Source organism: Phasianus colchicus, chromosome 4 (assembly GCF_987193195.1).
Source record: "Phasianus colchicus chromosome 4, bPhaCol1.hap1.1, whole genome shotgun sequence".
Taxonomy (NCBI): Eukaryota; Metazoa; Chordata; class Aves; order Galliformes; family Phasianidae; genus Phasianus; species Phasianus colchicus.
The window spans coordinates 36,179,829-36,203,803 of NC_143439.1; the positions used below are offsets into that span (position 1 = coordinate 36,179,829).

Genomic DNA, 23,975 nt, shown 5'->3' on the forward strand with positions numbered 1-23,975 from the left:
AAATTCATTTGTGAAAATTGACCTACGAAAATAAAAGTTCACTAAAATTAAGACTCTAACTTGCTTTAATCTTAGTGTCAGAAAAAAATGCGTTCAAGAAAACTAAAAGACCACTGAATTTGGTAGCAGTAAAAACAGTATTTACCTCTTTCACATTAGCATCATCAAACAGCACCCATTTGCAACTCTTGGTATGAAAAGCAAAGGCACAGTAATGTCGACTTGTGTAGCAAATCATTCCCACAAGAAAAAGTTCACTGTTTTTGGCATTTTCATCTGTGACCCTATAGAAAAGCTGTAAAAATATTAAGCGTTTCTACATGTCTGCAAAACATTTAGCCTTGATTTCAAGACCTACTCCAGCACTTCTAAAATGTAATTGGTATTAGAACATCCATTTGCATTATTCAGATTTTCATGAATATAAGTTATGTTTGCACTTATGTCTATATTATTGCATCTCATTATATCACTACACCTATTACTATATCATTATATCACTACACCTATTATCACATCTGTTTTGACATTCTACAAATTTCAAACCAAATGTGATATACTTAGATTTCCATTTAAGAATTCATCTACATTCATCTTCATAGTTTGGTGTAAGACCAACACATCTGACAAGATTTTTTCCTCTCACAAAAGCTGTACGAAGTAGCACATTACACAGAACATTAGCCATAATATTTGAAGTTAATTTTTTTTAAAATTTATGTACTTACATACATGTGCATTTATACGCATATATTAATATTTACATCAATATGTCAGAATAAATTATAGAATAAAGAATTAGTTAATTTAGGTCAGATACCCCAGGAAGATAAAGTTGTGTTGCCAGATTCCGCATAACCTCTTCTGTCAGATCAGAGTGTTCTGAGTCCCAAACTAAACCAATTGTAACAATCTCAGGGCAATTCATAAGAACACGACGAATTTTTATTTTTTGACCACAGTTACTCTAGAGAAAGGGAAAAACAAAATGGTGGCAGGGAAATGTTAAATATAAATGTATAATATTATAGTAAATTATAATAAATAATGTTAAAAAAATAGCCTCCAAAAAACAGCCCTGGTACTCTCAAGTTGAGTTACTAGACAAACAAAAAACAAAAATTAAAGTAAGTTTCAGAGGGTTTTTTTACATTTAATTATGATGTCAGTTTCTAACAATTGACAGATCAAGTTCTCCATTTTTTTGTTTTAAATAAATAACACCAATAATAAGTACATAAACACCAATGAAGGCTGCAACTAAACTTCTACATCCAACCAACACCCTGGTGAAGTATAAAGCTCTGAAAACATTCAAGTCACCATCATGATTTTGTTATCTTCCCCCATTTCATCATTTCAGGTTATTTCTACACTTTATATGCTTTTTGATGATTCCTTAATTAACAGTACTGATAACTGCTGATAGTATTATTTAATGAAAGAGAATAAGTTGAAAAGAAGACTATCTTTATCATTAGAAGCGTCATATTATTCCAATGTAAGACGGTTTTTGAAGCTGTCAGCATATATGAACTATGAACTGAAGGTGCTTCATTCAAACAATACACCTCTACAGACCAATCAGAAATAACTGGCAGTATATTTAACATGGAGTGAAGTATAAAGCACAGAGCTAATAAATTTCTAACCGGGCCACATGAACAAAGTTAATCTATCAATGGAACAACAGAAAAGAGTTACAGGCTTTCTTATCTTAAGCTAGACTGCACTGAAGCAGACACAAAGAATCTTTCAGATGAATACTTTACTCTGATTTAATATCTGAAAGAGCTCTCCTTTGAATCTTAACCAAAGTCACAGGATCTCTGCTTACTTACAGGACACTTTCTGTAGTCATCAGCAGTATTTGCTGCCTGCAGCAGTTCCGCAAACATTTCTGGTTTGAGACGCTCATGCCTCTCCATCATTCTTTCTACCTCATTACTGTAAAAAATAAATGGACAAATAAAGATGTAGTTGTCTTCTTAAGAGTAAATAATTTTCAGCCAAATCTTAACTATCTTTTGTCTAAAAAGAAAATATTCACAGCTAAAACAGTAGCAACATTTTTTTTTTTTTTCTGAGTGTAAAATCTCTCTACATCTTGCTTTTGAAATCCACGTTCCTTTGATACAATCTCAAAAGCACTTATTTCTCTGCCATGGTTTGTTTATTCCTATGAGGTTATATGTAAAAAAAACTGAGACAAATACAAGAACAAAAGCTCTTACCACAAAGCTGTGGTAGAAATATAACGCACAAATTCCGTAAAAGGCAACGGGTCAGATGATGCTCCACAACTACGGCATACACACTACAAAAATAAAAATCCTTTTGTTTTTATTTATTCATGACAGTGGAACCTAATTATTTGTTAAAGCATTGATGTCTGACCTGTTCATACAGTGTCATTGCAAACTTTTGATGAGAAATACAGGATTTTGAAGTGCACATATCTGTGTCGCTGTTTGGCACTAGGTGAAAATGAATCCTCTCAAGGATATTTTCCTAAATAAAAACAGCAATGTAAATACAAACTGAATTGATGAAGTCAGAATACATAAGCAACGTTACAGTTCAATATTCCAACAACTATTCCCCTTTACAGTCTAAAGGTTTAATATGTAAACAGCTCTGTTCCTATTCACAAGCAAGTAGGTGGAAATTCTCTTCACCTCAAGGCTTTCAAACATAACAAAAGAGCATTAAAGTTATTCAACTCCAACTTCCTAACATGTTCTCCTTCAAAATAAGTGAATCTTCAAAAAAAAAACGACAATATTAATTTAACTGCACACAATGCCTGAAAATTGTTCTGGATCAGGCCTCTGTTTCAGTTCTTCACACCTGAGCATTTTCTCCATTCATCAACCTGATCATCCAATCATGTTTAGCGTAGCTTATGCAATGAATGACTACTGCTGACAGAGGCCTGGACAACACTCATAAATTGCATGTCTTAACTCATCCCTAGTTTCAGTTTTTAACAAAAGAAAAAAATTGTCCTATGATTGTCATTCATTTGGCCCCTGAATCAGCATGACCATTTTCTTCCCTCTGCCATACCATAAAAGAATTAACAGGAGGAAGCAGAGCTAGACAGGTAACGTGGCTGATTTCTTCAGGGGTCCAAACACGTTCTGCTTAGACACAACACTGATGAGATTCCTGACTGCAATTTAGTAATCTGCCTGCAAATAATCAAAACAGCCACAGGAGTTCTTCATCTGATTTTCCTACATATTTGTAAATACATCTGGCAGGTAGCTATTCATTTGTAAGTACTTCCAGATGATGTTCGAATCTTAAAATAATCAAAGCAAAAAGCATTTTCAATTTTTAAAACTGATTTATTTACTTATTTATTAAGGTGAATAATTTCCATTGCCTAACAGACTTCTGAGAAAAGCTTCTTTGACAGCATCCATGTGATCTTGAGTCGACTTTTATGACTCCAATAAAAGTTCAAGCTTCTCAGTTAGATATTTCATAAAAGCAGACAGCAACTGCAGCAAGAGTCAAGCTCTTCACGTATTCATTCACCCTTGGATAAAAAAAAAGTGGAAATGTCTTCTGCAGAAGATGTCAGTGAAGATAATCTCTCCACCCAGAGAGAGTAGCTCATGCAGTGCTTCACATATCCCTTTGTCTGAGCTACAGAACCAGAGAAGAAACCACAGAGCACATCTAAGACTACTCCATCCTACATTATCAGAAACTTACTCCATGCATTTTGTCTCCATAAATTGATAAAAACAAGATCAACAGAATCATGCCACTTGTACCCCACCTGCAAATCTAAAGCTATTAAAACAATAGGCCAGCTTGGTATCCTTTCCAGAAACCTAACATAATCCTACTTGACAATTATGAAATACTCACAAAGCATTCTGCTGCATCATCCATAAATCCAAGCTGGAAACGCTGTTCGTCTTTAAAACTTTCTGCCAGGGCATGTCTCATGTTATCTGATGGGAGTGCTTTTTCTCGACTGTGTTGAAATTGTGAAAATATTGCCTAGGAAGAAATATGATTACGTAGCTTAATTAGCCTTGACTACAACCATAGTTCTGTTCAAATACATCAGCAAGTATATAAAAAGAACTTATAAATATATCCACATTTAGAAATGACTCCTTTCTCTTAAGTTTCATGTTCTCAGTTACTCGTTCAATTATATAGTGTTAAGCTACTAAACTGTACTTTGATCCAATAGAAAAACAAACAAAAAAAAGCATATAAAAATGCAAGTGATTGACCTTAATTCCCAGAAGCAACATAAACCTTGATCTATAATTATGCAGTTTGTTTAATCCAGTCACTGGAATAGTGGTTCATGCTCAAGCATTTCATCTTTACAGGTGGAATGCAACTCTTGGGGCATAACACAGTACTTCTCATTTTAATTTAAAGAATTAAAGAATACATTTACATTACTACTTGAGACACTTCTACATTCATTAAAATGATGCATCTGCAGAAAACTGCCATTATATGGAATGCTGGTAATCCATGTTATTAAATCAGCTATCTCCTCCCACAATGCATACAGCAAGGCAAGAAAACATGTCAATATTTGCAGTTCCCGAACTGGAAAAGAAATTGCACTTGATTTTTTCTTCATTTCCCAGAAAAGACAGCTGGCTACTACTTCTCTTTTTTGGCACAGATACATCTAACTGACCTTGTTATTTAGAAACTGAGAGGTTGGGTTTAAAAACTGAACATCAAAAGCCATTAAATGGATGAAAAAAACATTTGCAGATATTAAAGGGCTTATTCCACTCTCAAAAATTCTCTGAAGTTAAACTTCACAGAAAAATGAAGAGAAATAAAGACAAAGCAAAGACAAGCCATGTAAAACAGAAATAAGGATTTTCATTCTTCACATTGGCTCCGCTGGTAAAAAATAAACAAAATATACATCTGTTGGTCAGACAGCAAAGATGCAACAGATGTGCAAAGCTTCTATGCTTACAGAAATAGTTTTAACCATAATGCATTCCACTATCTGTCAAATGTTTAGGCTTCCCTCTCACGCCAAAAATCATGGATTACTGATAAAAATTACAGTCAAAATTTTTGAATGTTGACATTGATATAAGTTGTTAACAGAGCTAACAATACAAGTTAACTCTGCTTTGAAAATACTTATTTCTCATTGTGGCTGCTAGATCATTTCTGGTAAGGCAAGAGAACCTTACACATCCAGTCTAAAAAAAAGTACAGATGAGCAGAATTATGCAGACATGTATGCTCATTTTTAACAGTCTCCACATTTCAAATCCCATTCCAGTGGTGTCTAGTGAAAAAAAAAAGAGCGCATTTAACTCTCACACCACTAACACACAACAAAACCCACAACACAGCCAAAAAAAAGTTGAAGATTGGCACAGCTTTCAATTTACAGAATAGGCTCAGAAAAGTCCATCTATCCTGGAGTAACACTTGCATAGAGCAAAAAAGCCAAGTTCCCTCAGGAAAGTTTACAAAATACAGCAGATTAAATATTGTTTTTCATTGGTGAAGTAGTAAATAGGGTTAAAACAGTCCAAAACCATTTTAAAAACCTAACAAGTTACCCATTTTAAAAACCTAACAAGTTACTGAAATGCATCCACATCCAGAACATATATCACATAAATGTAAAAATGCCCTAGGTGCTGAACACAGAACAAACAGAATCACTCAACCAGTATCTCTAATAAGCCAAAAATGCAAAACCAGTAGTGTGCATAATGACTGCAGACAGATACTTCCATATGAGTTAACTACAGCATTTCTGGTTCAATACCTAGGCTACTGGCCATGCAGTTATAAAGATCACAACTATACTGTTAAAATAATAATCAAGACAATTCTAAACAATTCCAGATCAAGGAGTAAAACTCCTTATCAGTGTTGTCGGAAACTTCCCAAAACAGAAAGACAAGACAGCGCAAAATATTCAGGTTCTGTAAGCCATTTTGAAAAGTGGTACAAAAAGCAGCATTGTAGAAAGCAGTCAAACATTCAAGGCACTTGGAAGAATAAAGAAAATTGCAAGTCATAAATTGCAGCAGCCTTAGGAAGGAGCTAGAGGTGCTTTGGTAGGTAACTTGAAATAATGTAAAACCTATCTAGCATTTCTGTACTGCAGCTCCAATGATTACAGAGAGAGTACAAAGGTACATTAAGTGGCATATTCAGCTTAGGAATAAAACCAAAAACTTGTCTTCAGAACTGGAGCATCACTGGAATAGAACAACTTACTATTACAGGTTCAACTGTGCTGTGACATAGGTGACATCTTCACATTTCTGAGCACCTTGAAGCTCTACAGTATTTTTACAGTATTTTAGCAATGTAATTGCTCACTAATATAATTCAATACATATTTTCCAACAACTGACACCATTCAACCCCTCCACATTTCTGAAAGGTAGTTCCAAGGCATCTTTGAACAAGAACACATACGACCAGAACTTAACATGTAATATGGGTCACATCAAAGGAATATTTTCTTACCCTTCATTACAACATCAAATATAAACCTAAGTCCATACACACAACACACTCAAGGAAACTAGAAGCTATCACCCAAGACAGACATAAGATTGTATGTGAAAAGTCAGGTACACCTGAATTATAGTCTGGGCTTCCTGTAGTAACAATACCAAGTGTCAGCAAAAAGATTCTGATGTGCCTTCTATTTCACTGGAGTTTTTAATGCAAGTTCTCTGGAGTCAAAAGCTTTTTAAATATCGGGAAAAAGCCTCAGGAAACTGGTTTGAACATGAATAGTTGTACCAAAACCTACTTCAACTTGTTGGCATTTTAAAATTAACTACTTTAATCAAATAATTAAAATGGCACCTTTTAAGAAAGCTCCATTTGGAAAAAGAGAGATTAATGGAGAATTAGCTCCATGATGCTTTACTGCAACCATGACAAACTCTACAGACGGCAGAAAAAAAATAAACAGAATACATAGACTACAAATCTCCCGGAAGACTAAGAATCACTGCTAACAGTCCTTGCCTCAAAACGCTTATTCAGTAACAAGGTTTGGTCTGCAAAACTCCCTGTGAATGAACCGGAAACACCTGAGAAGCACTCGACATCTCCCTGCCTACAATTTACTATACTCAAAAAACCACTTTCTCAAAAAACTTCAATTTTAGTGTAGCTCATTTCTGTGCTCTACGTGAGTTAGTTATTCTCAGTTCTCTACACAACACACGTTCTACGTTCTTGTATCAGAAACCCAAAAATGCCTTTACTGCCAGTGAAAAAAGCAGAAGCCGTATATTACTGAAAAATATATATATACCAGCCCTATGCCTTTTTCCAGTGAGACTTTTATCCCAGTGAAACACGAGATATGACATTTACCACTATTTCCTAGTAACTGAGGCAGCCAAATATCAGCACAGTAGAAACAGTAAGAGCCTAACAGAACACAATGCTTGTTTCCAGATTTCAGATTAGTTACAAAACCAAAATGCAACTTTTATATGCTAGTTAAGATATGCAGCTCTTACATAATTTCAAACAGTAAAATATCACCAGCTTTCTTTAATTTTCAAGTACCTCTGCATACCTTTCAGTACTTACAAATGCAGCAATTAAGTTCTGTACAGTTACCATCAACTACCGAGTAAAAAAAAGAATCTTGGTAACTTATACTCAGTGATGTTGTTACTCTATTCAAACAGTGCATTAAAGAAAAGCATATGCATGTCAATATGAAAAAATCTCCATGAGGCTATTATTTTTAAAACAGGTAATATTTATGTCTACAGACAAGTTTTATGCTTAAGCAATTAGGCTGTACAGTTTGTGTACTGCAAAATTTCTACAGTCAAAGAAAATATTTCTTACAAACATCTGTTACAAATGACATTAAGACCAAATTGCTTCTACATACAAGAATGATTTAGTCAGACATGTGAATTATAGGATATAAAAATTACCAGATCTCAGTAAAATTACTTCCCCCTTCTTTTTTAAGCATAAAGGGACACAAACACATGATGATTTCTTAGAAAAGTCTTATTGATTATTTACCTTCAAAGCACAAAATATGCACGCATCTCCCTGGCACACGTGCCCAGTTAAACCTCTTAAACTTCGTCGAAATATGTCAAGTTGCCATAAAACCTACAAAAATAAAATTGCACAGAAATTAAACAACATAATCTGAAGGTTCTCCATTTCATGAAGTGACATACAGTAGATAATTTTTTTCACTTTATTTTACATATACAACATGAGGACCAAGATTGCTACATGAATAAACACCCTTTTCTATTATCTGAGCAAACTGCAGAAGGTTTGCATTCACTCTTCTTATAAAATGTTTCAAAAGTTTGAAAATAAGATCTACAGTGGTACTGCATTTGTGTTGGGAAAACAGCTGAAATGCTCCTTTGGAAACAACCAGTAACCTAAATAGTATACAGAGACTGCAGGTGTCTTATGTCTTTACAGAAGAGGGAGAAAGCTATTGGATCTACCTTATTTTTCATCTCTCCTTCCTCCATGCTTTCTTTCAAATAAAATTAATGAAGATAAAGAAACTGAATTGCTAGGTAAACTGTGAAGAGCATTTCAAACAATTGCTGAAATAATTTGCTTTTCTACCAATCATAATAATCCACTGGTGTTTTATCAGCTTTAAGCTGCAGCATTTTATTTGTGTAACTACTGTACATAAAGGCAACAGAGTTACCTTTCTAGGTTGCACTAACTACATTGCTTCTAGCATTTAATATCTTAGTCCCACAGTGGGTGCAATAGTTCACAATACAGCCCACAAAAATTAATGCATCAAAAATGAGTTCTCAGAAGGCACAGTTACACGAGTTACAAACCAGAAGAAAAATATTATGTCTATAAATATAAGTGCTAAAATTAATTAGTACTAGTTCAAAAGGTAATGTTAGAACCTCAGTTCTGAAGGTTGAACAAAAGAGAGAAAAGAAAGGAACACATTCCTCCTTGCAAAAGGGCAGGGCTGTTACCATCATCACCCACCGTTTGATAAACAGCAGCAAGTTGTAAAGTGGTAGGATTGTCTGAAACCATAACTAAAAATGACTTAGGTTTAATTTTAGGCCACCCTAGGGGAAAATACCAAAACTGAAAAAGAATATAGGTCAGGCTGTTCTCACTAAAAACAAAGCAGCAAACTCATTCCGCTGAATCTATCATACGTTTTTGTTTTAAACATACATAGATATCATATTTACATGATGTATTTCTCTTATCTGCTATGTTCAAATCTATATAATTTTTAAGACTTTATGCTGGGGGTGGGTTTTTTGTTTGGTTGGGTTTTTTTAGGGTTGTTTGTCTCAGGTTTTTTTTGTTGTTCATACATTTTAAAATATGAAGTCCGAGTCTCTATTAAGACCTCTGCCACTTCAGCAATTAATTTATTTTATTTAAAAGTAAACAAATAGTTCATGAACTATTTCGACTTGCAGACAACCTGGAACTGCTAGCACTGCTCTGTCACAGAGTTAATTAGATTCCCATATTCCTTGCTGTAAACAGGCTTGTGAAAGACCAATATTTATTGTGCTAATGTTACTGTACTATTAAACTATACTTTGGAGATCTAAACAGGCAACATTTTTCCAATTACAGTTTGCATAAATACAGAACAGTAGGCAAATACTTGCAAGAAGTTGGTCTGCATCACACAAAACCAGCAAAATGCTGTTTATTTCTTTGATATATCTCCTAATTCCATACGACATTCCTAAGATTAGAAACAAAGCTTGAAAGGAAAGCACTCCTGACAATGTACATAAACAATATAACGCACTGCCATTTTTGGCAAATTATTTAATACTCACAACCCCTAAAAGTCAAATGCTAAATAAAATTACTTCCACAGTCGTCTTTTCTCTAACAGTAGCCACCATTTTTTCAGAAAAGTGAGTTACCACAAGACATAGTATTCTGTCTCATTCAGCATCATTTAAAAGTTTAGTAATTTGAGAACCAAATTTAACACCACTGAAAAATGTGCAGTATTTTTCTGCAGAACACACATACTGCAATAAAAACGGTCAAAGCAGCATTTCTGAGAAAACTCTTTCCCTGCTATGACCACCAAAGCTGCAACAAAATAAGAAACACACAGTAAATAAAAAAAATTTCTTACCTGAACAGCACTATTAAGAAAGCAGCTGTTCTGTCCTGGTTCATTTAGCAAGCCTTTTGTAGGGGCCAGGGACAATATACTTCCAGGCTGATAAACTTTTCCAAGGTTACCCCCAGGTTTTCTTAGAAATTTCACCCATGCCATTATTTTCTAGACTTTATAACTGCACCGTTCACACTTCAGTATTTAAGGATATGATGGATCCAAGGCAAAGAAGGTCCTAAGACAATTGCTCTGAAGTCATGGTATTGCATTCAATGCTGTAATATAACCATTCAGGGGTTTAAGCCCTTATCCCAGGTGTAGCTGTCAGTCATTTACAAGGATCAGTCTGTCAGCTAAAAATCTTCATGTGACTATATTTTAACTGACTTTACAAAAATAAAAAGGAAAAAAAATACTATTAAAAATATGCTGTCCAGTTAAGGTTAAAATATCTTACTAGAATAAAACTTCTTGTTAAGGACGCTGCACAGTAACTGACCTCTTCTTTCAGGAATATCAAAGTATTACTATAAATCATGAGTTGTATTAGATCATGAGTTTATACAGGCATTATACACCTATTTTCTGACTTCCTTCCATCTTTCTACTTTTAACCGCGATCCACGAAATATAATCCAGTTTAGAAGATTCCATGTTTATCTCATTCTTTTTCCAGTGAATCTGAAATAGGAAAAAAAGCGAAATATAAGAACTTTTTTAAATGTTAAAGACTATCTAAATAAAAAATTGAAATGATGGCTGAAACAACTCCTTAACCTAAAGGGGCATGCAACAATCAAGAGAAGAAACAACTTCCACCCAACAGTCCTAATAGTGTTTGAGACAGAAAAATTACAATATCTTATCTGTCGTTATCAGTTATGTCCTAACTTATTCTGCAGCTTTTTTAAAGATCACATAATGCATTATTCTAACTTGAAATCTCAAAGTCCAATAAAAAGATTATCAAGAAATAGCCCTTTTTATTCTACATCTGAAAATGTAAGATGCTTTTTATTTCCATATCAAAACAAATCACACAGATTTGTATCTACATTATGACAATGTCATGAGTGGATTCTCAGTTAGTACAAAATACGGAAAGCTGAGTACTAGCCAGGAAATAATTAGCCTACCCACATTCTTAATGGATCAGGAGAACCACAGCTAGAAGCAGACCACAAACGTTCCGATAGCTGTCCTACATCAGTGGCTGCCCAGTAACCAATTCCAAGACTTTCAAATTCCAGCAGCAAGTTTCTCTTGCTGTTGCAGGCACCTATTTCCATGTAGATGACTTCCATGCAAAACATCACCAAAGATGTGCTTATAGCGCGTATAACAATCTCCATAGAACAATGAATTGGCCAGCTAGTTTGGTGTTATTAAAACATCCACATAAATACTTAAAGGGACAGAACAGAATAAACTTAAATAAAATAAAGCAATTATAACATTTGAAAAAGTGCAATACAGCCTCTCACAGACAAGCTACTCATCTCAGATTTTACAAGCATGTGAGACATTATCAATTTATCATTATATAGCAAAACTTGCAGGATTCCCACTATATTTTCTTCCACTACGTAAAGCTTTTAAGATCAGCTTTCCAAAACCAGATGAATACAGTCCAACAACAAAAGCTAAGTTGGAAGATGACTTCACTGGTTCAGAACTACCAATAGCACACTCATGTCCAGCAGTTCTACAGCTCTCAAGTACAGTACAGCTACAACGCCACAGAAATGTATCATGAGAGCTTCAAAAATAATGCAGGAAGACTTGCACCTCCTTGCACCACCTTTTACTTGAAAGAAATATTTACACTTGCTTGTATTATTAAAAAGAAAATCAATAACTGGAACCTAACCAAAAGTCCCTTTTGCCCAGCGCATAATCAGATGTTTTCTGTTTGTTTACTGATGTTACTCTACCTCACCCGTAAGTAATTTGATTTAATAATAGCGGAAGTAGTAAGTGTGATCTGTGGCAGCACCGAGCAAAGAATCTGAAATCTAACTGGAAACTGACCTTGACAGAATATCATGGGATAATTGTGCTTTCTTCATGTTCACTGCAATAAACCCAGAAGGAGGAAAAAAGAAAAAAAATGTAGTAGATAATTGTAGACATAGATCAGTTTAAAATCTTACTAGAACCCTAAATTAAAGGGAGTATCTACTTCAAATTCTATTTCCACATGGAAATCACAGTGCTACACAGCATAACAGCTAATATTCTACAAAGAAGCAAGCTCAGGTGAAGGTACACGTAAAGCAAAGATGACAACAGAAAATGATTACAGAGCGCATGAAGTGAGGCATGCAGAGGTCATTACAGATCCGCACAGAACAAGTAAGTGAAGAAAATATCTCCAACAAATACTTTCATTGAAAAGCTTCACTACAGTATAAAATATACTAATAAAAAGCAATGACTGACTATAATAAAGTTTAATAAAGAGGAGCCAAGGAAAAAATCCAGGATGTACAACTGGTTACAACCACACAGCCAAACACACATTCACACACACATGTATCGCTGTACAGGCACACATACATTAGGAGCCAGTAACTTGCACTGAAAATGCCTGATGCTGTGCAGCACCACATGGATCAAGGTCTCCTACTGTTCATTTAGAACCGTAACTTTTAATTCCTAAACAAATAACAAATCACCTGTTTAACTATGAATAAAAAAAAAGCACAGACATTTTACATCTAGCTCTTTCAATTGCTAAAATATTTTTTTCTAATTTCCGATTTAGAACTTCTGTATTCATACTAGAAAAACGGACCTATTACATTTCTGTCATAAAGAAAGCTTGCTCCCAAAAGTACTAGGGAAGCTGCTTGAGCACCTGCTTGCCTGTCAGTACAGACTTCTTAATTCCACTGTACATAATTTCCCATATATAGAAACGTTGGAGAAAGTTTTCTCCAGCTTCCTGCTGTTGTTTCAGAAAACAAAACTAAATACCAGATGGATGATTTTTGGTAACTAGCAGTATCAAGCCAGGTACACTGAAGAGGAAACAAAAGGTTGATTGGATAGGGAACAGTCCGAATGGTCTGTGGAGAATTAAAGCAGTGGAGTATTCATGCTCCAAAGCATATCCAAAATATCTCCCACTGCATTACCACCTTTGAAAACACAATCAGTATGGGTCTAACCCACAAACATTAGGCTTGCTATCTGGGTCTCCCAATCAAAACTACCCTACTTCTTAATACATAACATCTCCAAAACCGCTCCAACAAAGGGAATCCATCAGCACAGGTGATTCAGCTTTCCTGTCCCCGGTTGATTGCAGTTCAAGATCAATATGCTCAGCCTACAGCAATGGAGCAATAGGGATAAGAGATGAAAAGTAAAGTAGGCTGTACATCAACATTAAGATTGAAAAGCTGCAGGCAAAATGTGTTTCTAATATCTAAATTTTGCTTGAAAACAGACTTCACAATATTCAACTACAAATGCATTGGAGGGGTTTGTGTAGTTGGACTCCAGATGGTTATGTAAAGAAACAAAAGGATAGAGAAAAATTCCAGGATTCATCTGCAGAAAAAAAAAAGCTTTTTCCATGAGTTGTTTTATCATTTGAAGAGAAGTGAAACTTAACATGACTTGGGCATGTCATTAAAGATACATTTGTTTCACAGAATCACAGAATTTTAGGGGTCAGAAGATATCTCCACAGATCATCAAGCCCAACTGTCCTGCTAAAGCAGGTTCCCTACAGCAGGTTGCATAGGTAAGCATCCAGACAGGTCTTGAATATATCCAGAGAAAAAGATTTAGAGAAGATGTTGTTCTTTTTAAATGCAGAAGAGAGATAAGGATCTTCTACACAATAGCTGACAGACAAAAACAATGAAGTAATTAGGGAAATAATACCTCTAAGATTTCATTTTTAGCCTTGGGACTTACATTGGTGGTAAGAGTTGAGAAGATCCCATTAATTTTTGTGTTGCTTTCTTACCATACTTTCAAGTACCCCGTATTTTAGAGCAAAAGACTTACACGTGGATATGGGGCCAAGGGAACGGAGCAGCATAACTCAGAATCCACCTACTCTGCATATTTTAACTGCTAATACATTTGTGAATAGAACTCTATCAAAACAATTTAAGACAAGAATTGTTTATTCACTAAGAGCTTCTGTGAAGTCACTTTGTTTTCATTTCACTGGTACAATAACGTGTAACCTCCGTGCACAAAGCATTAGGCTGTTGGGGTGGGTTTCAGAAAAGTTATGGCTCACTGTGAGAATATCAGGGAAACAGTTCTCAGTTCGCTCTACATCAGCATCACATTACACGAAGGTGCTGTTGTATTCACAGCTCTGTGGAAGTGAAATTAAAAGTTTTTCAATTATCACACCAGGAAGACACACAAACAGCTTATAAGTAGAACAATGTATTGCAGAATGCATTTATTGCACCACTTTCCATTCATTTTCCAGAATACTGTTGTATTACAGCCATATAACCTCTTTCAACAACCCCACAACATCATTACACCTTTCCAGGAAAATTTAAATGCAACACTGGGAAAATTAGGATTGACTACTTCAAGGTTATCGTTATACAACCTTCTAAAATTACTCTCTGTAACTGCATTCTTTAAACCACATATGTCAAACTAAATAACCCACCCCAAACAACTCAAATATGCAACAATTCTTTTTAAAAACTAAACAGAACATAGCAGATAGCTCCTCCACTTAAAAGCTCTTTGCAACTATACTAAGCTAGGAATTATACAAAACTGGCACTGTAGTCCCTTTGTTCTATTAACTACCGTCTCTCTCCTCCAGAAGGAGGAAACTTAAACCCAGGAATAGAAAATAGCTGAGTAATGATTCTACTCAACACACTTCTCCAGACATCAGATTGTTTAGTCCTACCTTAGGGTGGGAAATCCCACTGATCTTTCTTTCTCCACTAATAACCTATATCAAACATTATGTTGCATCACTTCTCATTCACTAGCAAGAGGGGCGTTGTAGAAGAGCCTTCCAACAATGCTATGAGCAACATGATTAACATCTGTCACACATTACTTTTGCAGCCTATGCCTCTCCCTAAGGAGAAGAAAGTTTATAGCTCCATCATGTTGAGAAATTTAGATCACACGTTCAAGTTTTTTTTTATTTGTTTTTCTGAGAAAAAAAAAAGCCAAGATCAAAGACAGCTATTATGGAAGATGCTGGCATAAATATATCCTTTTTAGTCACAGCAAACTTTGCTTGATTTGAACCATCCACTAAGCATATTATTGCCTACCCTCAATGGAGGCCATTCCAAACACCTGAGAAGAAATGCTGCTGATCAACTCAAGACCACTGACTCACTTGACCTAAATTCAATCTTCTCCAGGACTATAATTAGGAGCTGAATACTCTTCCTTCATATCCATAGTAAGCCACTGTTGCACTGAAGCATTTATAAAGGACTTTTCAATTTCAGTGGCTAATAAGTTCTTGGCTTGACAAAGGTGTGGGTGACTGAGGATTGATTGTCATTCATCCAAACTGTACAGAGTCTTCAAGAAGCCCAGCCTTTCAGCAAAGCAGATGTTTCATTTGATGTTAATTAACATGCTATGGAAGATTTTTATCATCTGGGAATCAAAGAAATATTCTCGCCTTTCAGACTAAAGGGACAAATTTTGGATGGCAACTCTCAACCAAAGAAAACAAATGAACTTTTAAAGCCACAGCTATTCATTAGCCTAAGTTCTTCCACCTTGCTCAGTTTTAGCAACCGTTCCTCAGCCATCACTCTTCCCCATCAAGCATCAGGCTACCATTAGCTGTGCAGACATACAGGACAAAATACATTTCTGCCACTTATCTTCATGGCTTCCAGAACAAGAAATGCACTAGTCTGCAAAAACGCACATTTTCACCAGTTTCATACAAATACCCTGGGAGTTAATCACTGTGGCTTGCACGGTTTTTTCAATATAAAACCAACACGGCTAAAATAGCACAGAAAATGGCATAGTTACTACTTTACATCACCTACTTTCTACAAGCACATTTAAGTTTAGACATCTTTGGAGTGCATTCAGTTAAAACTGGGGGGATAAACAGTTGGTTCTATGAGCACTGGAACTATGAATGCTCACCTCCTTACACACTATGTCTCATGGGTTACGGAGTCCTCCAAGTCCTAGCTGGGGTACATACCAACTCTGCTCCTTGCATCTGCTTACAAGGTCTCTCTTTTCCAGCCAGCTGTCCATTTTCATGCACTCTGTAAATGCATAATCATTGTTAGGACTTCTATGACTTCCATTAAATTGGGTAGAAATTTGCCAGCACGCTCAGAAATTGTTGACTGTGTCTGAAATTTGGCTAAAGAATCATCACTTACATCTCAGTCTCATTTTGCAATGCACTCCAGTGTGTTGCATAGATGAATAGTGACAAACAGCTTCAGTGCCCAACAACGAGGTTACTTTTAAGCAATACAGTTCTTTGCTTCTGCTGGCAGCTCACACCTTTGCGCTAAGCTTGGCAACCTACTCAGTGATTTGATGACTCTGGTAAATCAGTTTCTTAACTGACAATTTGTTATAACTTAGGAATTTAGATACATGTGGAAAAAATAGAGACTAAGTGTATTTGGAAGAAGAAAACATACTATGGAAAACTGCTAGACTTCAACACTGAGCTAACACTATTGGGACTGTTGACACTTCCACCCCTCCATCAGGATGAAATTCATCAAAAATCCAAAACCTTATGATCATGAAAATTTGAATGTGTTTGTCAGTTTAAAGCTTGACATTTAAAATCGCCAGATTTTATCGACTGATCAAAAAATCTTTATTTATACTGCGAAAAGGCCACTATAAATATAACCGACTCGATGTTTTGGCCACTGTAGTAATTTGTCCCCATCTTCATTACTGCATTGAACTGTATGTGACAACAGATCTCACCTGCTGTAATGTATATCTAATGCTCCTAGTAGTCCTTAGTTTCCGTTTGTCTACAAAAACCCTCAAATTATACGCTTATAAAAACTTATGTTTTCAGTATTTGAAACATCAGAGCAAAAAACCTTTCATTGATAACAGTGCATACCTGCAAGACATGATTTGCAACAAGAACATTACTGAAACCAATTAATGTACATCTCCAGCTGTGACAATTAGCCCTGATTTCATGGGGTAACGGCAAGTAACCAGCCAGTACTATTGGTCTGACACATTCTTTCTACCTTTTGACACTGACTCAGAATTCAAAAGCGTCATTTCAATCTTCTCTCTCAAAAATACTTCCACCCAATGTCTGAAGATCTTAAAACCAAACTTTTTTCTATTTTAAATATCTCTATTGTCTTTTCTCTTGCCCACATCCATTTAGCAGTCCCTCAAAAGCTAAGTCCCTGCTCTGTGATGTCATATTTATTCACATCCTTTCAGGATGGGAGAATCAGAAGTGTAGATGCTATCACAGATGGCTTCTGTAAAAGCATACAATTTTTTCTTTAAACTGTTCCAATGAAAACTTTCCTGTTTGCATCTAAAATAAAACAACAGGTTCATAGCAGTGTCTCTCAATCCTTGTAACTAGGAACCAACTTTAGAAATAGCCACAACGGCAACTCTGAGTAAAGACCTTAAAGACAAATTCCCAAGACATGACACGAGCCAGTATTTACAGTGAATCATCATGCATAGAAACTCACACTAATGAATTCAGATGGAGAAGTAGGACAGAAGAGGCAGAGAAGGCAGCAGTGTGTCTCAGCTATAAAAAATTTGGAGCCCAAATGCCCTAAAGCAGCAAGTTATCTTTGAGTTTTCTCATAATAGCATTTCTCCCTGCTGAATTCAAGTATCAGCACACATTAAACACCAGACCTATCCAGATCTCAAACCCATCCAAATGTGATGAAATCTTAGGAGTTCTATTCCCAACCATCCTCACTCACAGCTCACAAACGCAGAGACATATTATTAAAAAACAACAGCAACCTACAGAGATTTTCTTTCTCCATCTTCTCGGTCATTTATGAAGCGTTTTGTTCTCTGGAATGTTTGATAATTAACAGATGTGAAATAACACCAAGTTTTTATTTCTTCCCCCAAAGCTTTCTTTCCACAACCTTTTCTCCTCAGTCCACACAGCTCAAACTTCAACCAAGTCCATAACCTTGGTACAGCTTCAGCACATCAGTGTTTCACCGTGCCCAGCCAAAATCCAACCTGCTTCCACTTAAGCCAAAGAAGCATTTTTGAAGAACTTTTTGAACAGGTTTTGCTTCTGTTGCTATGCCCCTCAAGTGGCAGAGCTTTTTCTACTGCATCCAGCACCAATAGCTGAGGAAAAACTACACAAGTGTTGCAGTCAAGACCTTGGAAAGCAACGTAACTGAAACGTGACAGCACTAGCATTGGCCCTGGAGCCTCATGGATCCCACAACCAAACAATTCTGCCTGCCGTACACCACGCATCTTATGTGATTGGAAAAAGATTCTGCACTATCAAGTTTAGATAGAAAAATCAAGTACATTTTGGTGTTTTTACTGTCAACATCCCAGTGGTTCACGGTAAGAACTTTTCACAGAAATAATGATATTAAAAATCCTGACAAACAGCAACTTCATATATTACATTGCAGCACTGTTAAGGCAGGAGAGCATCGCTTGTTCTTTATTTAATTAACGTGCATTCGGATTACAACCAGCTCTCGCTGTTTTGATAGCCAAAGTCATCACTTCACAACAGGACAGCACAGGGACAAGAGGAGAAGGGGCTGCACATCACCAGTTAGGCACAACGCCATTCACACGACCGAATTTTAGCTCTTAAAATAATCCCAAAACTTCAAGGCAAAACACGTGCAGTACAAAGGATTAAAAGGAGATACGTAGAAGCCACACTTACTTCGGGAAGAGGAGAAAACGCGCTAAGAAAACGAGACGTATTACCCCTGGAAAGCGTCTTTTCCCGTATTTGCATAGAAAATCAAAGCAGGGGACAGACGGAGCGCCGGGTGCCGAGCAGTCTGCATGCAGCCGCCCGCCCACCTGCACCCGGAGCGCTCCTCGCGCGACTGCAAACGCTGGGAAATGATTAAATTTCACCGAGCTCCACGCTACCTGCGCTGGCATTTCCTGTTCCAAACACTCCGAAAACACCCCAACCGAGTTCGCTGACGGGCGTGTGACTGCCGCGTTAAACATTAACTTCTGGCCCCCAGCGAGACAACCCCCGAGCTCGCCCCGTCCCGCACGCAGTCCGCGCACTCCTCGGAGCCGAGCACCGCCGTGCCGGCCTACCGCCGCTTACACAACCCGCTCCGCGGCGGCGGCCCCGGGAGGCGCTCAGCCGCGGCACCGCGCCGCGCACGGAGGAGACGGCGGTTACCCGCTCCCCAAAGGCTCCGCGCGGGACGGCGCCGCGGCCGCCCCCGCCCCGCCCTCGGGCGAAGCAGCCCCCGCGCATCCCGCCCCATCCCGGCTGGGGGGGCTCCTCACATCCCGCTCCCAGCTCGGACCCGCCGGGGCGCCTCGCCTCGCCTCGCCTCACCTCCCGTCTCCGGCGGCGCCCGCTCGCGGCTCGCTCTCTCGCCCCCTCCCGGCGGAGACTCCAGCCGCGGTCCCGCCCTCACGGCAACTTCTGCTGCTGCTCCCCCCCCCGCCGCAGCCGCCTCCTCCTCCGTCTCCCCGCGTCTCGCCTTCTGGGGCGGCGCGTGCGCGTGCGCCCACCCCGCCTCGAGCCGCCTCCGCCCAGCTCGGCAGCGCGCATGCGCGGCGGGACGGCGCCGTGGCCGGGACGGACGGGATCTCGCCGCGCGTGCCCGGCGCCAGGAAGAGGGAGGAGGGAGAAGGGGAGCGGGCAGCGCCCGGCTGCGATCGGAAGGCAGGCCGGGCGGTGACGGGGCCCGGCGCGACGCCTCGGTCGGCGTGCCGCGCTCAGGGCGCGTGCGCAGTAGGCGCGGTGCTGCCCGCACCTTCGCGTCGGCGGGGTCCTCGTGGGGTCGCGCTTCTCGCTTCGCGCCTCGCGCTTCCCGCCCGCTAGCACGAGGTGGGCGCGCGGCCGGCCCTGAGCGCTGCCGCGCGCTGAGGAGATCGGAGATGGGGCTGAGGCTGAGGCTGCCGGGCGGCCCGCCGTGCCGGGCGGCCGGGGCGGCGTGAAGCTGAGGGGCTGCAGCACCCCTTCCTTACCCCTCTCTTAGTGTCGTTCTCGGCGCATCGCCTGTGTGCGAGGGGCGCGGTTACCCGGTGTGTGCAAGCAGCGCGGCCGTGCCCCAGGTAACTGTGAGGGAGCGGCTCTCGGAGCTGTCGGGCTGCGGGCCGGGAAGCCTGTGTTGGGGCTGTTCCAAACCACCGGTTTTTCGTGTTAACAGCCTGTTAAAAAGAGCGGGGCAGCGGTTGCTTTTCCAGCAATTGTCCCTCGGCGCTCCTCGCAGGATATCTGCCCGCGCACGTGGGCTCTGCTGGAGGCGCCTGTGAGGTGACGCGGGCGCAGGGCTGCTGCTGGGGTGAGGGCGGCCGTGCAGGCTGACCCCGAGGCGTCCGTCCCTGCGCTGCATCGCCTCTCGGTGCCGCGTTGCTCGCTCGGACGCTGTGCTGTTTCACTTAAAGAGCTGCCCTCGGGTCATTGCCCCAAAGTCGCGTTCCCGTTATTTTATCTGCTGTATTATTTTGGGGAGGGAGGGGTGCTTCCTTTTGTTATTTTCAGAAGGAATTACTTGTTTGTGAATACTTGCATTTCTAGTTGCTTGAGTGCTTGTGGTGGTTTGCTCTTATCGTCATCGTCCTGGATAATAAGCGTGTGGATTTCATCAACGCGTTTCGCTTCTCCACTCATGATGATACTTTAACTATTGCTGTGCCCGGGGTCAGTCTTTAGCACACGACTTCTTACATTCCTGCTTTTCCAGTTGCCTTTTTTAATGATTTTTCAGGGCTTGAAGAGGCTTATGTGACACAATGTGTGGTCACTTTCACTATGAAGTCTTCTGCCACAGTAAAGTTTACTGCCCTCACTGTTATATCTCCAGATTGCAACATTTCACTCTTAAAAGACTGTGTGGGACTCAAGGTCCTGTGTCAGATACCTCACTGCCTTACGGAGATACCATACGTTAGATAAACTGTTATCCACATTCATAAAATTCAGTTTTAATACCTTTTGATCAGCCTGATGTTGCTGATGTCTTTTCCATTCTGCTGCCTGTGTAAAAGGCTTGCTGGTAAAGGCAGTTTCCTCAATGTCACTCTCCAACCTTTATGATCAAGGAGACAACTTTTTACTTTAAAAAAGAAAACAAAAAACCATGATGCACTGAGAAAAATTTCAGTTAAGCTGTCCAGACTTTATGTTTTTATACCCATCTCCACCCTTTTCTGTGATTTGAATAGTCATATTCTCAAGTGGAAGAGCTTTAATACAAGATTAATAAAAACTTCTTTCTTGTGACTTTCAGATGTTTTGGATGGTAATTGGCACCTGTAAAAAGTATCTGTTTAAGAGTGTATGTATTTTTGACAGAAAATAATGCGGTACATTTCCTGAATTTTGTGGTTTTTGAAGGGAATAGATTATCTGATTCTCCCACTGTCCTTGGGTTCATCCAGTATCTTGGCACAGGCCCCATGTTCTTATGTCGTTTATGTAGTACTGTGTTAGCTGCTTATTGATAGGTATTTGAATTCCTAGTTTTCGCTAGAAATTTTGAAGTGAAGACATGTTAAAAGTCAGCATGTTAACTTTACCACCAAAAAGTCCAATTTCATGTCAGAACATTTTGTTCTGGTATATTTATAAAAAACCTTCTGCATATCATTTTGCTTAGAGTCGATTTAGTCTTTGATCCCTGCATTACTTCTTTGCAAAGGCAGTCATGCAGAAGCATCTGTGAATCCCAAAGTAGGATTATGACTTCATTGTGATTATGACCTCATTTTGATATTTTTGCTTCTCCTGTATGCTACTTTCTTGTTTGCCTTTGCCCTTTCCTCAGCACAGATTTGTTTTTCCTTGCTGATCTATTTAGAAGTCCCTTTGGACATACGCTGGTTTCTTCTGTTCTTTTTTTTTTTTTTTTTTTTTTTTTTCAGAGGAAGTGTAGTCTGTGAGCTCTAATTATGGTATATTTTAAGGTTTTCTACCAGGGAATCTTAAGAGAGTCTTCCATGCAGTTCAGATGGATAATGACACAGGTGTGGCACAGGAAGCCCTAAATGAACTAAAAGAAGAATTTTAAAATTAGAGTAAGTGATGCAAATGCAAAACAATGCTGCAAGGGCAAATTATTTCCTCTTGTAGTACAGGATATGTGCTATGCATGATGCAGGGATGCAGAAGAATGTTTACATGTTTTTAGTTCTGATGTTTATGTAAAGTTTGATAGTATTAACAACATAGGTTGTAAAACCAGAGAACTGACTGGAGAGTTAAAAAAGTGTTATGCTTAGAGGAAAGGGATCCAGAATAAAGTAAAAAAGGTATTCACTGTTCTACTTAGAAATCTAGCCATTCAATTTAGCTCCAGGCTGAGTGAGGAACATTAAGATTTTCAAAAGGGAGGAAGAATGATGTGGTGGAGTGGATGGTTATGGGGATGTGGTTGAGAGTGACAGATGGACCCTGTCCAGATCCTTCAGCACATCCAAGGGCTTGGCTATGTGTATCTCCAATCCAGGACAAAATATATGTAGGGGAAGTTTGAAAGAAAAAACTTAGTATAGTTAGGAGGCATCCAAAGGTTTTAAAGTAGTTGCATTAATTAACTTTTTCTCAAAACTGCAGGCACTGTACTTCTTTTTCAGTGATGAATGAGATGGAAATCTGTGTTTCAATCTGTTTCACAGCTGCATATGACAAGGTTTATTCATGTGTTATGTTTTTACATTGTGATTCATAGTGCTGTTGCCACTGGCCAATCTGTAAATAAATTCAGATTTCTTCATCTGAAATAGCTTTCTTGAGTCATGTATTTTGATATGCATTGTTTCTATGAACATTTTCAGATCTGTGGCTGTCCCAGAACATTCGTTCTCAATTTGCTTTTATATTTCTTCTTTAACACTTGGAACGTCTTTACAACAATCTTTTCAAAGTTACCATCCTCTTCAGATGATTTATAAAGAAATGATATCTGCTTTAACTTTCCTTGAAGGAGTAGAAGACTGAATTTGTTGTTTTTAAAAAGTGAGTTAAGTATATTTTATTGAGTAGCTCACATGTTTGTTATTGTTACTCTTGCTCTTCTGGACCAATATAACTCACCATTACACATTATATTGCCTAGTATGGTCCAGTCTGTTTAACCAGACTGTCAAAGAATTTTATGTGCTCAAGTATTTGAAGACCCTTTAATGTAAAAATACATTTAATTCCATGGTTGGGAACTGCCATTGTTTTTTTGTAAGTAATGACTGAGTACTTAAAGAGACTGTCTGAGGCTGTGCAACTGTTCAGAAGAAGAATGGAGAATATTGTTCTTCTAGAGGAACCTGCAGTAAGGAGGAGGTCAAGGAAACGGTGCCCTATTCTGCACAGGCAGTAGCGGGGTAATGTTTGACTTAAGATTCTTTATTGCTAGGCTAATTATGAATGCCTAATTTTCTATTTTCTCTAAGCCTTTGGGGTATCATCAGATCAAGTCTATACTTTTTGCCAAGGGATGAGAAAAAACCGTAAACATTCCAAGACTTTATAATACTGCAATAAGAAGAACAGATTGGTAGGAAGAAGAGCTATAAGGGGATAAAGTAACCAGAGGAAAGAAAATAGTATTTTTGTTACTTAAAACATCATAATCATATATGCATATGATTTCTAGGGATGCAGAAAGGA

General features: G+C 38.5%; 1 protein-coding gene and 1 long non-coding RNA gene across 10 annotated transcripts in view; one reads left to right on the top strand and one right to left on the bottom strand.

Moving 5' to 3' along the window:
• USP53 (ubiquitin specific peptidase 53) overlaps positions 1-20,569 on the bottom strand; it is a 33,125-nt gene extending 12,556 nt beyond the window's left edge. The window contains exons 1-10 of one of the 9 annotated variants that reach the window (XM_090139204.1): positions 19,698-19,858; positions 10,644-10,825; positions 10,160-10,419; positions 8,053-8,145; positions 3,886-4,020; positions 2,398-2,511; positions 2,235-2,317; positions 1,842-1,947; positions 821-967; positions 146-295 (exon numbers count right to left, since the gene is read on the bottom strand). In XM_090139204.1, coding sequence (XP_089995330.1) covers positions 146-295; positions 821-967; positions 1,842-1,947; positions 2,235-2,317; positions 2,398-2,511; positions 3,886-4,020; positions 8,053-8,145; positions 10,160-10,303 — 972 coding nt within the window. In that variant the 5' untranslated portion in view covers positions 10,304-10,419; positions 10,644-10,825; positions 19,698-19,858. Of the gene's footprint in view, positions 1-145; positions 296-820; positions 968-1,841; positions 1,948-2,234; positions 2,318-2,397; positions 2,512-3,885; positions 4,021-8,052; positions 8,146-10,159; positions 10,826-12,175; positions 12,219-16,279; positions 16,408-19,267; positions 19,656-19,697; positions 19,859-20,335 lie in introns of those variants that run through there. The other 8 variants (XM_090139203.1, XM_090139197.1, XM_090139198.1 and 5 more) reach the window with 8 other exon arrangements.
• The window catches only part of LOC116231244 (uncharacterized), a 62,237-nt gene continuing 58,501 nt past the window's right edge, over positions 20,240-23,975 (top strand). The window contains exon 1 of the long non-coding RNA XR_016466081.1: positions 20,240-20,422. This is a non-coding gene — a long non-coding RNA (uncharacterized LOC116231244). The remainder of the gene's footprint in view (positions 20,423-23,975) is intronic.